Here is a 15229-nt window from a genome sequence, read left to right on the forward strand (position 1 = left end):
AAACCAAACATTTTAGAATCACAGCTAGGAACCCTACTTTAAGAGACATGAGCAATGAAAGAAATGAGAAATTTTTCATTGCCTATTTTCTATTCAAGAAACAAAATAATCATAGAAGCTCTAATTATGGAATACAACTGCTTTGGGGAAGAAAAAGAAAGCAAAAGAAGAAAAACTTCTGTAAAGCTCTTTTCATTCAGAAATCTCCTTAGGGGTCTCCTCAGAAAAATCAACACAAGGAGAAGAAAAACAGAAAGTTATATACTTTTCTAAGAATTCAGTATCAACAACAACATGGTATAAAAATGACTACATGCCTTCTCTACATTCAAACAACTATTCTGTAATAAAAATTAGCTCTCAAAGTCCACTGTGGTAAAAAAAAAAAACAACATACAATGATACTATGAATCTCATAAAAGTTAGCATAAAAATTAAGATCTAAGAAATTATTATTTGTAGGCCGGGTGTGGTGGCTCACACCTGTAATCTCAGCACTTTGGGAGGCTGAGGTGGGCGGATCACGAGGTCAAGAGATTGAGACCATCCTGGCCAACATGGTGAAACCCCGTCTCTACTAAAAATACGAAAATTAGCTGGGCGTGGTGGCACACGCCTGTAGTTCCAGCTACTTGGGAGGCTAAGGCAGGAGAATCGCTTGAACCTGGGAGGCAGAGGTTGCAGTGAGCCGAGATTGCGCCACTGCACTCCAACCTGGAGATAGAGCAAGACTCCGTCTCAAGAAAAAAAACAAAAAAGAAATTATTTGTGAGGTCTTAGAAAAAAGTGCCTGAATATGCTTTTGGTTTAAGGAGAATGAACATTTGGATATAAACGACTAACTGACATGAAATATATCATTACTAAACACTAAAACACATTCACTGGGATTATTTAATGTTTGATATCAGCGTTGTCTAACAGAAATACAAGACATATGTAATTAAAAAATTTCTAGTAGCCCCACTGAAAATGGTAAGACAAGGCCAGGTGTGGTGGCTCATGCCTGTGATCCCAGCACTTTGGGAGGCCAAGGTGAGTGGATCATTTGAGGTCAGGAGTTCGAAACCAGCCTGGCCAATGTGGTGAAACCCCGTCTCTATTAAAAATAACAAAAACTAGCCAGGCATGGTGGTGGGCGCCTGTAATCCCAGCTACTCAGGAGGCTGAGGCAGGAGAACTGCTTGAGCCCAAGAGGTGCAGGTTGCAGTGAGCGGAGATCACGCCATTACACTCCAGCCTGGGTGACGAAGTAAGACTCCGTTAAAAAAAAGTAATAATAATAATAACATTTTTTGGTGATGAAATCTTTTACCAAGCTTCAGAACATGCTCTTCTTTCATAACAATCTTGTTACAAATTCAGGCAATTTTGTCCTTCCAAAATCTGTTTTAAAACCTTCTGGTCTGTACTAAGAACACCTAGAATTGAACTCTCTTCTCACTTCCACTCTTCAGTTTTTATCACATGTCACAGGGTTGGGAGAGACTCAGACATCATCTGTTTCAGCACTGACTACTTTCTCCACCTCCTATAAAGCTGTGTGAAAGTGGCCGCCAAATGAATGAGGTAAACATAATGTTCTTATTGTTAAATAAAAAGGAAGGCTTTCTTCCTCTGTCTACCCTTCTGAAAAATATAAATGATTTATTTTTATTGCCACTGCCCCTAAATATCATTACATCTTCATAGATACTATGAATTCTATTTTCGTTCATTACTTCTTTGGTTCTAAATCTCTCAGAACGATCAACCACTGAACACTGGATGCTGTGTAGGGTCCTGTGTTAGGCAGATTCATATACCCTTTTTCACTTTAATCTTCTCTTAAGACATGCCCCCTGTCGTATAGTAAGGTGAACATCTTTTATTTCTCTTCCATGCTAAGCAATTTCAATGTACTTTCAATCTTTTTTTGACCAATTTCTCACCTTATCTAACCCGATTTTACCTACGGGTACTACTTCCCTTTCAAAGTTCTGAAATTGAAATTGCCTATTCTTGTAAGTCCTAATATCTTGAGCTCAAAAGACTTAAAATAGTTATTTCTTTACTCTCCGGCCACCTTCAAAGCATTCACCAACTGTTTTCTTAAATCCCTTAAGTTTACAAAAAAAATCCCAGTCAAATTTTATCAGTGAATTTAACCTAGGCCAGGAGATGATGACTCCAGAAGCATTCAAAATTGTTCTAGGTGTCTCCAATATAAATGTTATATAAATATGCATTACGGTATAACAACTTAAAATTATCTTTAAATTAATTAACGCGGTCAGTGAGTCATGTTTTAATCAACATACGTTATTTCATGACTGTAAATTCTTGGCAACTTGGCAATTTAATTACTTGGATAACTTTCACTAGTGAACTTATTGTTGCTGAGCCTCAATGTCCTCAACAGCAAAATAAGATGCCACCACCCACCTCACAGGGGCAGTCGGAAGCTATAGTCAAGGTGTGTATATAGTACCTGGCACTTCCCTGTGCTTCCCGCCCTGTCTTGTTTTTTCTCAAACAGCTTTTATTGAGGTACAACTTATAAACTGGATATCCATATGCAGAAAGAGGAATTTAGATCTTTACCTTACACTGTGCATAAAAATTAACTAAAACAGATCAAAGGCCTAAATATAAGAGCTGAAACTATAAAGTTTCTAGTAAATAAAGTAGGACAAAATCTTTGTGACCTTGAGTTAAACAAAGAGTTCATAGACATAGCACCAAGAGAACAATCCATAAAAGAAAAAAAAAATCGGTGAATTCAACTTCATCAAAGGTAAAATCTTTTGCGCTTCAAAAGCCACAGACTGAGAGAAAACATTTGCAGATCACATATCCAATAAAGGAATTGGAATTGTGTCAGAATGTATAAACAACTCTTACAACTCAATAGTAAGAATATAAACAACTCAGATTTTTAAGTGGACAAATGTTAGTTTACATTTTACCAAGGAAGATATAGGAGTGACTAGTAAGCACATCAAAATTCATCCAGCTTTAAAATTTGATGACTTTTAATCAACTTAATTATACAACCATCATCACAATCCAGATTATGACATTTCCACTCCCAAAAAAGATCCCTTGTGCCTGTTTGTAATCATGTCACACTCCTACCTAGTTACCTGCTTTTTGTCTCCATAGATTTTTGTGGACATTTCACACAAATGGAATCATACAATATGTAGTCTCTTGCATCTGGCTTCTTTTACTTAGCATTCTGTTTTCAAGGTTCATCCACATTGTAGCACAAATCAATACCTCATTAATTTTTATAGCTGAATAATATTCCACTGTGTAGATATAACACATTTTGTTTATTCATTCACCAGTTAATGAGCACTGGTTTGTTTCCAGTTTTTGGATATTATAAATAAGGCTGCTATATGAACACTCATATTAAAGTTTTTGTGTAGAAATGTCTTCATTTCTCTTGGGGAAATTGCTGGGTAGGACGGTAAATTTATGTTTAAAAGAACTGCTAAGGTGTTTTCCGAAGTTGTATCATTCTACATTCCTACAAGCAATGCATGAAAGTTCCAGTTTCTCCACATCCTTCCCAACATTTATCATCTTGGGTCTTTTTGATTATAGCCATTCTAGTGAGTACAAACTAGTATCTCACTATAGTTTTAATCTGCATTTCCCTAATGAGTAATGCTAATGTCACACATCTCTCCATGTGCTTACTAGTCACTCCTATTATCTTCCTTGGTAAAATGTAAATTAACATTTGTCCACTTAAAAATCTGAGTTGTTTATATTCTTACTATTGAGTTGTAAGAATTGTTTATACATTCTAGACACAATTTCTTTATTGGATATGTGATCTGCAAATGTTTTCTCTCAGTCTGTGGCTTTTGAAGCGCAAAAGATTTTACTTTTGACAAAGCTGAATTTACTGATTTTTTTTCTTTTATGGATTATTCTCTTGGTGCTGTGTCTATGAACTCTTTGCTTAACCCAAGGTCACAAAGATTTTGTCCTACTTTATTTACTAGAAACTTTATAGTTTCAGCTCTTATATTTAGGCCTTTGATCCATTTCAGTTAATTTTTATGCACGGTGTAAGGTAAGGATCTAAATTCCTCTACTCCTCTTTCTGCATATGGATATCCAGTTGTCCTAGAACCATTTGTTGAAGGCTATCCTTTCCCTATTGAATTGCCTTGGCACCTCTGTCAAAAATCAATAAGCATAAATTTAAAGTTTTGCTTCTGGACTCTTAATTTTGTTCCATTTAATCTATTATATCTATATGTACACCAGTAATACACTGCTTTGATTATTGTTGCTTTACAGTAAACTTTGAAATCAGGACATGAAAATGCTCTGATTTCATTCTTTTTCAAAATTGTTTTGGCTATTCTTGGTCCCTTCCAAGAGTTTATCGATTTCTTTAAAACAAAACAAAGAAAAAACCTGTTGGAATTTTTACTATGATTTTGTTGAATCTATAGATCAAGCTGCAAGACTGAGCATGGTGGCTCATGCCTGTAATCCCAGCACTTTGGGAGGCCAAGGTGGGTGTATGGCTTGAGCCCGGGAGTTCGAGACCAGCCTGGGCAATATGGCAAAACCTCGTCTCTACAAAAAATACAAAAATAAGCTGGGCGGGTGGCATGTGGCTATAGTCCTAGCTACTGGGGAGGCTGAAGCGGGAGGATTGCTTGAGCCTGGGAAGTTGAGGCTGCGATGAACTGTGATTGCGCCACTGTGATAGGGCAATACCCTGTCTCGAGAACAAATAATAATAAAAAACATATATATATATAAAAATAAATAAAATAAAAAAATATATTTATGCTATAATGTGGATAAACCTTGAAATCAGAGAGAGATATGCACACATATCTCAAGCTGGAGAAAAACTGTCATGTTAAGAATGCTTAGTCTTCCAAAACATGAATATGGAATATGAAATCTCTTTATTTAGACTTCTTTTAACTTCTTTCAGCAAATTGTAGTTTTCATTGTTCAAGTCTTACACTTCTTTTGTTAAGTTTATTCCTAAGTATTTTATTCTTTTGATACCGTTACATACAAGTTATTTCCTAAATTTCATTTTTGAACTGTCCATTGATAGTATATACAAATGTAATTGATTTTTTTATATACCAATCTTGTATTCTGCAACAATACTGAATTTATTGATTAGTCCTAGATATCTTTCTTTTTTTGGTGAATTCCTTGGTATTTTTATACATATAGAATAATGCAAATAGAAGCAGTTTAACTTCTTCCGTTCCAAATTGTCTTTCGTTTTTTTTCTCCCCCTTACTAGAGGCTGTAACCTCCAGGACCATGTTAATCAGAAGTCCACAAGAGCAAACAAACACTCTTACCTAATTCTCAATCTTAGTGAGGAAAGTATTCAGTCTTTTGCCATTAAGTATTCTATTTGCTGGAGAGTTTTAGTAAGTGCTCTTTATCAGGTGAGACAGTTCCTTTGTATTTCAGCTTCCATCATGAATGGGTTTTGGATTTTTACAAATATCTTTTCTGTATCCACTGAGATGATTATGTGGTTTTTGTCCTTTCTTCTACTATTATAATGTGTTACATTAATTGATGTTCAGTTATTGTACTAACCATACATTCCTGGGAGATAAATCCTCCTTGGCCATGATGTATATAATTGTTTGATTTTTTTAGTATGTTGCTGGATTTGACTTGCTAAGATTCTTTTGAGAGTTTTGGTTTATATTTTCCTGAGGAATATCAGTTTGTAATTTTTTTTCTTGTGATATTTATCTAAGCTTGGGTATCTGGGTATAACTGGCCTGATAGGAAAACAGAAGAGGAATGTTATTTCTTCTCTGATGCATGTTTTAATTTTCAAATACATGGGGACTTCCCAAATTTCTTTCTATTGTTAATTTCTAGGTTATCTCAGTTGTCATCAGACAACACACTTTGTATGATTTTAATCCTTTTTAATTTACTGAAACTTGTTTTATGGCTAAAAGTATCCTGGGAGATGGATGTTCCATGTGTACATAAAAAGGATGTGTTTTCTGCTGTTGCTAGACGAAGTGTTCTGCAGATAGCAGTTAGAATAAGTTGGTTGATAGTGCTCAAATCTTGTATATCCTTCACGGCTTTTTTTTCTTCCCCCCAAACAGGGTCTTGCTCTGTTCTCAGGCTGGAGTGCAGTGGTACAATCTCAGCTTACTGCAGCCTCAACTTCCCAGGCTCAAGTGACCCTCCCACCTCAGCTTCCCGAGTAGCTAGGACTATAGGCATGTGCCACCACGCCTGGCTAATTTTGTTCATTTTTTTTTTTTTTGTAGAGACAAGGTCTTACTATGTTGCCCAGGCAGGTTTTGAACTCCTGGACTCAAGCGATCCTTCCACCTTGGCCTACCAAAGTGCTGGGATTATAGGCATAAGCCACTGCACATGGCCTGAATTTTTTTTTTTTTTTAACGTGGCTCAAATAAATGTCTGCAACTGTTATTGTTGAATTGTCTATTTCTTCTTTGAACTTTATTCCTTTTTGTTTCCTGTATCTTGGGCCTTTGTTGTTAGGTGGCTATATAATTATAGTTGCTATATCTTCCTGAGGAATCAACAATTTTGTCATTATGAAAAATGTTTTGGAAAATGAATTGGGGGCAGGGCATGTTTGGTTGAGATTATTAAGGGCTGTGGAATTTTTACAAGTTTTTGAGACACAATGGAACACTCGTCTTTCTGGAGGAGTACGGCAATGATCACTCTTGCATCTATTTTAGAATGTTTACCAAGGACCTATTATGTGTCAAACGTACCTATGGAAAAATAAGATGACCACATCAGTCAAACATGATTTTTCTTAGAAGATAGTATTGAGGATATGGTTTTTCCCTTCATTTCTAAAATCCTATTCCAAATAATAGTAAAGAGATACAAAAGGGAAAAAGAGCTCTGGTGACAGATATCAGAGGTTTTGAGATTTAGACAGATTTACAGAAATGAGAAAAAGGTTCGCTGGATGGTGGAGAAATCAACCATAATCCAGAAGGGCAGAGGAGAAGACTATGATAGAGGAGGAAATTATTCACTCTGATGGAGGCTTACAGAGAGTCCCAGCTCAGAGTTATTTGTCAGATACTGAGGTAGATGGAAATAGGGTCAGAGAACAGGGTGATTCAAGGACTATTCACATAATAGCTCTCACAGTGGGCCTTTCCCTCCTTCTACGAGACCTCTCAAATGAACAGAACCAAAATCACCTACTCTTCAAAGAAAATAAAATCTGACTATGGAACGTTAAGGATTCCAGTGTAGGCACTTGCATGCATGAGTAAAGATACCCCTCATTTTGGAAAAGTATGACAGAAAGCCTCGTTTGCCTGCCTGCTTCCTGTTCATAGGCTGAAATAAAGTTTGGCAGTTCTTTATTCACATTCACAGCTCACCGCGAGCCCTTCCATTCAGGGGAGGGGACTCTTGAGTAACAGAAGCTACACAATGTCAGGAAAAACCCTTACAGGCTACTGATAATAAGTAATGTAATCTTGCATTCATCACTATGAATAAATAATCAAAAATCACCAGACAATGAAAAAAGCCAACAGCACATTACAAATGACACAAAATGAATAAACAGAGTGAATGCCAAAAAATCCCAACTTAAAAAAAAAAAGATAAATTATCAGAGTCCAAGAAAGACATTAATTCACATTGAAAATGCTTGCTGAAGGCCAATGAGGGCAAGTTTTAAAAGGCCTCTTCTTTGAAACCTTGTAGTGAAATTTTAGAACAGTATAAGATTTTAAAAAACCCTTAAGGTTTACAGAGAGAAAAAACAAGGAAAAAGAGATTGAAATCAGACTTTTCACTAGCAACACTAGATGCTAAAACACAACAAAATTCAAAGGAAAAATACTTTTGTAACTGGACAAACTCCAAAAAAAACTGTGAAGGCAAAATAAATACTTCTCAGTTATACATGTATTTAGAAGTTCTACCTCCCATGTAACCTTTCTAAATAAAATTACTTGAGAACGTGCTCCAGACAAAAACGAATCAAAGAGGATGACAGGGGATCTGAGAAACATTGGATCTAACTCAGGAAAACAAGGAAAACAATTTAAAATAAGCAATCATAGAAATCCCAAGAAGAAAGTCTTCAGGAAGAAAGCAGATTGCATTAGATAAGTTGTATGATTAAGACATTGGCTGTCTTTAATAAATAACATGATAAAGAAACATGCTACTTTTCTCAACAGAGAAAAAAAGAAGGCAGTATAAAAATATCAGAGGAAAAGAGGCTGTACAAAAAAGTTACAGTCCAAAGAGGAAAAACAAATTAAAAGTGGGCATGGTTTTGAGCAACGGCTGATAAAAGAGTAAGAAAAGAAAATCCACTTGACACTGACTCTTCTTCTCTTTCAAGGAGCAACAACACAAATTTAGCAGCTTAAATCATCACAATTTATCATCTCATAGTTTTTGTGGGTCAGGTGTCCAGGCAGAGCCTGAGTACTCTGCTTAGAGTATCACAAGGCTGCAATCAAATACTGTACTGTACAAATACTACTGAAACTGTACATACATGTACATATAAAAAAGATTTAAAGAGAAAATAAAAATGGTACTTGTGATTGTTTTTCCTGTTTGAATTTCCTAATGATGTTTTTAATAATTAAAAAAAAATTCACTCCAGGAAAAATTATCAACATGTCAGAAAAAAATTACAATTAGATCCAAATAAATAGGCTGAGTAAGAGTTCAAGAAAATGTGACTGGTAAGAAGTATCAAAAACTGATGCAAATTTTTAGCTAGTTTTGAGTATTAAAATCTAAAATTACTTTGATTTTCCCCATATTTTAAGAAAACTGCAAAGCTATTTGTTCTTAATGTGTAAACTATTAAAAAAAATTTCTGTAAAAGACAGGTATTTTTAGACCTAAAGCAACATAATTTGTTGGGAAGGTAAGATTCAGTTCATAATTTACCAGGTGACTGGCAGTCAATTTGGACAACAAGGTCCTCAGAGATGGTTCTTCATGTTCTTGGTGCCCGACACAATGCCAATCAATCACTAACAGTTTGCTTATTAAGTGGAAGTGCTCAGTATTACATATATTCTTAACCAAGGTTCTTAAATATATTCTTGAACCAAGGTTATCAAAACTGGAACCTGTAGGTATCCACAAATAGCCTTGGGGTGGGAGGTTGATGAGAGTTGTCATTTATAAACCTCCTTAAATTTTACTAAAAATTGTGTATATGTCTATTTTGTGTGAGGAAAAGTCTGTAGCTTTCAAATTCTTAAAAATGTCCAACATCCAGAAGAGGTCAAGAAGTACTGTTTAACATAAGCAAAAATTAATGGATGATTGGATGCAGAAAAAAAATAAACAAAAATGTTCTAATAATGTAGAAATTTAATATAATATAAAGCCATTTATTCAATTTTTACATCATGGGTAGGTCATAGCGCCAAGGAGGCATTGTAAATTTAAAACATGAGTGAGAAAAATAAAAGTCCCCACCTCTAGGTTAAATCAAGTTTCATTATGAAATATCATTAATCTACCCAATGATTTACTAGCAAATAACCAACCTGGTGAATAATTACAGCATGTCTTATGCACTATGTATCACTAAAAAACATCTGATGACAGTGCTAAGTGATTTTAAATTTATCTGGAAAATTTGCTATTTAAAAGAGGCCAAAGGAAAAAAAAAAAAACCATTCATTTTACAGTGAGTATGTCACGCACTGAGCTAGGCATCAAGAGTTCAAAAAGAATAATCAGATCTTTTGAGAAGTGCAGTCTATTGGGAAAGACAGGTATGTAAAAATAAAATCATTTATAATACAGGTACGTGGAAATGAATAGTCTCCTGGGAAAGCTAAAGAATATTTCCAAGAAAATTGATATACAAGCTGGTATAGTTTTATCAGTAACAGATCAAGAACTGCAGGCTAAGATGGACATTTCCATTGTAGGGATGTTTACAAAGGTATGGATGGAGCCCTCCTGTGTGTTGAGGGTGGGGTAGGCAAAAGACTAGTGGGAGATCAGGTTCAGACAGGAAATAACCTTCATGAACTGACAAACTTGGATGTTTTTCTGAATGCAAAAAGCCACAGCTATTGAAGGCTTTTAAGGAAAGGAGTTACTTTAAAGAAAATTGATGTTTATGAGCAACAGCTATCTTTAGTTGGAGCCTTAATTCACAATTTAATGGCAGATTCTTATAATAACCTATCACGGGCCTCCCATGTGCTCAGCAGGTGCATGGCCTGGCAGCTGCTTACCTGTAACTGAAAGATTCGTCACAGCAGCACTGGTCAGAGGGAGGACAGGGCTGACTGTGAGGGTAGTTGCTGCACTGCTAGTCACAAGGCTTGGTGTGGTCGCCACCTTGAGGTCAGAAATGAAAACATGGACAAAGCACTTAAAATCAAAACTTAAAGAGGAAATGATTTTACAGTCATTCTTTGATCTTGGAATTGAGACACCTGACATCCTATGTGGGAAAGCTGCTATTGGAAGATGGTTGTTCACTGATATCACAGATAGCTTTGCCTGGGTTTTAAAAATAAATAATAAAAAGTTCCTAAATTTCAATAGCATTGAGACAGATATACTCTAAGTCGGTAAGAAACATTATACTAATTATCAACTTTACCTAAATAAGAAAACTATTTGACAGGATCAGGGAATCTGGGGTACATGTATTACTTTTACTTTTGACTCTGTGGGGGGGCAGTATTGCCTTAGGTTTGATTTTAATAAAATAAAATTATGAAAATAACGTGAAGCAAACTTTTAAAAAACTGATTAGTTTTGAAATAACAAAGAATTCTAGTTTTGCAAGAAACATTGTCTTTCTTCTAGTACAAATCTAAAACATAAACACCACCTTTACAAAACAAAACTGTTGTTTAATAATTATCTTTTTCATAACTATCTCATAACTTTATGACTACAGACCCACCATTTAACAACTACAACCTTCACATAAACTAACATGTGCTTTTAATGCTGACCTTAGTTTAAAAAGCCTGCCAATATGGAATGACATTCAAATAAAATAAAACCAAATTTAAAAAGAACAGAAATGCAAACTCAACAATATTCCCATCTTTTGAATCCTGACAACGTAGAAATCAAATTTATAATCATCCTAAAAACCAAGGGAGTCACACGACCACGGTATGTCTCTTCAGTCTAGGAATATGCAAACAGCCGAAGTTACTCAATGAGGCTTCACAGGAAAGAATCATATGTTGTTTCAAAGTAAAAGACCTGAGATGATTGTTTTAATACAAGTTCAGAACTGAAGGTTATCTGGTAATTTATTGTCACTTAATCATGTAAGTGTAAGTTTAATAAATTGGGCTTTAGGACTCAACATGGATAAAAAGTAACTAAAGATTTTCTGAGATAACTGGAATCAGCAGCAAATCTACTCCCATGGTTACAGAGTAATCTAATGAACTATACCAGAGAAGAGTATGATGGAAATGCAATGAAAGAATTAAAATTGTTCACTTTAAAAAATAAGATAGGTGGGCTGTGCATGGTGGCTCACACCTGTAATCCCAGCACTTTGGGAGGCTGAGGCAGGTGGATCACCTGAGGTCAGGAGTTCAAGACCAGCGTGGAGAACATGATGAAACCCTGGTCTCAACTAAAAATACAAAAAAATTAGCTGGGTCTGGTGGCAGGCGCCTGTAATCCCAGCTACTTCGGGAGGCTGAGGCAGGGGAATCGCTTGAACCCAGGAGGCAGAGGTTGCAGTGAGCTGAGATTGTGCCATTGCACTCCAGCCTGGGCAACAAGAGTGAAACTCTGTCTCAAAAAAAAAAAAAAAAAAAAAAGACTGGGAATGGTGGCTCACACCTGTAATCCCAGCACTTTGGGAGGCCAAGGCAGGTGGATCACTTGAGGTCAGGAGTTCAAGACCAGCCTGGCCAACATGGTGAAACCCTGCTTCTACCAAGAGTACAAAATATTAGCCAGGAATGGTGGTACGCGTCTGTAATCCCAGCTACTCGGAGGCCAAGGCACAAGAATCGCTTGAACCCAGGAGGCAGAGGTTGCAGTAAGCCGAGATCGCACCAATGCACTCCAGCCTGGGTGATGGAGTGAGACTGTCTCAAAAAAATAAAATAAACAGAAAGATAAATAAAAAATAAGAAAGACCAATAAGTTCTTGGGTTAATAACAACACAAGATTTCACCCTCCATGCAGGGGCACCTCAAGACTAGTGACCTCAGCAGAGAGAGAGAGCACAAGAGACAGGGAAAGAGAGAATGAGAATTTCATCACCTTGATAATGTCTAAAATACAAATTAACATGCATTTATTTGATGTATTTATTCATTAAATTACTATTATGAAATAAACTGATTTAACAGGTCATTTGTAAAACTGCAAAAATTAGCCCTTGAGCTTGCACCCCCTATTTTTTATTCTTACCAGTGAAGTTGGGCTTGGGAAAATTGCTTTGATAGGTGAGCTGCTGGTCCCACCACTGCTTGGTGGGTTGATTCTTTTTTCTTTCTGGCGGCGGTTACAAAACCAAACACGAATCACCTCTTTTTCCATATTGAGCTGATCAGCAATCATAGTGATCTCTTCCGAGGTAGGCTTTTGATTCTGCAGGGTGAAAAAAGGTAATTTCAAAAGCTATCCTTTGCAATAACTTTTTGAACTACTGGCATAATCACGTTAGGTTAGAAAATGAAGCTGGGATACATATGACCATCCACATTAGGCCACTTTCAACAAAGAGATTGTGTAGACAGAAGTTCTAATGAACATACACCTACTAAACTTACTCATATTAACTTAGAATAAGTTATCCTTGAATATCTATAGTTTTTCATTTTTAAGATCTATTAATTGTGAATGAAATTAACAAAATACCAGTACAATCACATGTATTAATAGGAATTTAACCTTTCTCCATGCTTCATGCTATCTAATTTGGACCTCACTGTAAGAAAGGCAGGTATTTCACAGACGAAGGACCTTCAGCTTAAAGAAATCACATGATTTGCCCAATCACACAGTAAGTGGCAGAGCTGACAAAAATTCCTAATTCAGAGTCCTCCCAATGTGCTCAAGTCTTTTCTGAATTAGAGATGTCAAAATTTTCTTAAAAGCTTTGTTATGATATTACCTGGTACAAAAAAATAATTGCCCAATATCTCTTGCATTAACTTAAGCTCCATAGCCTAACACTCAAGGTCTCTAGTGTTCCAGTCCCAAACTATTATTCTAGGAATACAGACACTACAATTTAACCAACCAATCTACTAGAGTGTCTCCTGATACACCCTATGGTTTCCCTCACTCCAGTGTTTCTCCCCCACTCTGAGGGGGAAACGCTCATGCGTTTCCTCTGCTTAAAGTACTTTCCCCCCACCTTTTCTAGTCTGTGGAATTAATTCCTATGTATCCGATGGTAGCTGCCACCTCTCATACTGAGTGCTCGCATGGATGTGATTCTGGTCTCTCCTGAACCCTGCAGAACTCTGGTTCTGTCTCCTATGTTAGTAACTTACTTACTTCACCTATTTATAATCATCCATAAGGGCAGAGGCTGACATGTCATCTTTTACCACCTACAGTTTCTACTAAGTACTAATGTTAAGTACTACACAGACAATCCCATGTACAGAAAAGTAAAATCCTCACTGACCTCCAAGAAACTCTTCTCTAAGGCCACACGGATGTTGGTCTCTATGCTGGTGCGTTTCTTCCTCCTACGGCTCAAGCCCTCAATTCCTGGAGAATTCAGGGCACTTGGGCTGGAGAGGGACGAATCAGATGAGAGGTTCTCTGTAAGAATGAAGAAAATACAGAAATAAAATTAGCTGAGCACAGTGATTCATGCACATAATATGCATATTAACAACAAAACTGACAAAATAAGCTACCTGCAAGTATGAAAAGGTTTTCACGTAACCTACATTACAATATTGCTTATTGGCCGGACATGGTGGTTCACACCTGTAATCCCAGCACTTTGGGAGGCTGAGGCGGGAGGATCACTTGAGGTCAGGAGTTCAAGACCAGCCTGGCTAACATGGTAAAACCCCATCTCTACCAAAAATACAAAAATTAGCTGGGCACAGTGGCGTGCACCTGTGGTCCCAGTTACTTGGGAGGCTGAGGCAGGAGAATCACTTGAACCCGGGAGGTGGAGGTTGCAGTGAGCTGAGACGGTGCCACTGCACTTCAGCCTGGGCAACAGAGTGAGACCATGTCTCCCCCTACTCGCCCCCCACCCCCACAACATATATATATATATATTTACTACCATGGATATTTCTGCTGCCCTTATTGGCATTCTTTGTGCTAGGATGGTTGACAATATTACCACTACTTTTGGATTTCTGTTTCTGAGAAAGAAGAGGTTTACTATTCCTATCCTTAAACTCAATTCTATGTCTCCAGTTCTGTTTGTTTATAAGTTCTGGGGATAAAAGGAAGAAAGTTTCTTAGAAATTACTGAACGTTTAATATTTATCTTGTAAATGGCCTCTCATTTTATTGGTATAATCTAGGGTAAAAAGAAAATAAACAAATGAAATATTTATAAATTCTCTGAAGTTAAATCACAGGGTTCTATAATTTCACAGTTTAATAACCTTGGGCACGTCATACACATCTGAGTTTGTTTCTGCTACACATAAAATAAGATGGAAAGAGTAAACCAGTGGTTCTTATCTGTGGACTCGGGAAACAGATGCCTAGGCCTCACCCGTAGCTACTGAATAAAACTGTCCAAGGATGCGAGTTTCAGGTTTGTCTTTTCCAAAGGCCTAACTTTTGTTCATATCTACAATAAGAACCATAGTTTAAGGGATCTACACGACTCCTACAGCTTTCATAGTCTATAAAGGAACTCTCAGCACAAAAAAACGTAAGACAAAGCTAGAAGTCCAACTTTTCTGAATGAAATGTGTGGTCATTTAAATAACAAAAGCAGAACTATTGCAAGAACAAGTTCTATGATAATTCATCAAGGAAGAAACAATAAGCTTCTACTTCAGGCTTAACTAAATACAAAAGCCTTACTTATCCTATTCCTTCAACTGTGTGTGTGTGTGTGTTCCTAATCCTGGCTCAAATACAAGAAGTATTTCAGACTAAAAATTACTGCTAATTATTTATACTGTAATTACTAGAATATTTAAATGAATCAGCTTTCTGATTTATATCACCCTAATTTATAATAATCCTCCCAGGATTAATAAGCTTCAAGGT

At 36.5% G+C, this 15229-nt stretch overlaps 1 protein-coding gene across 5 annotated transcripts in view; it reads right to left on the bottom strand.

The window, feature by feature from the left end:
• The window catches only part of POU2F1 (POU class 2 homeobox 1), a 208570-nt gene that overhangs the window by 15589 nt on the left and 177752 nt on the right, over positions 1-15229 (bottom strand). For all 5 annotated transcript variants that reach the window (XR_004032613.1, XM_030824030.1, XM_030824031.1 and 2 more), the window contains 3 exons: positions 13659-13798; positions 12431-12610; positions 10260-10365 (listed from right to left, as the gene is read on the bottom strand). Coding sequence is in view for 4 of the 5 variants with exons in the window: in XM_030824030.1 (XP_030679890.1) it covers positions 10260-10365; positions 12431-12610; positions 13659-13798 (426 nt within the window). In the remaining variant the exon portion in view is untranslated. The remainder of the gene's footprint in view (positions 1-10259; positions 10366-12430; positions 12611-13658; positions 13799-15229) is intronic.

This window comes from Nomascus leucogenys, chromosome 12 (genome assembly GCF_006542625.1).
Source record: "Nomascus leucogenys isolate Asia chromosome 12, Asia_NLE_v1, whole genome shotgun sequence".
NCBI classification, from domain to species: Eukaryota; Metazoa; Chordata; class Mammalia; order Primates; family Hylobatidae; genus Nomascus; species Nomascus leucogenys.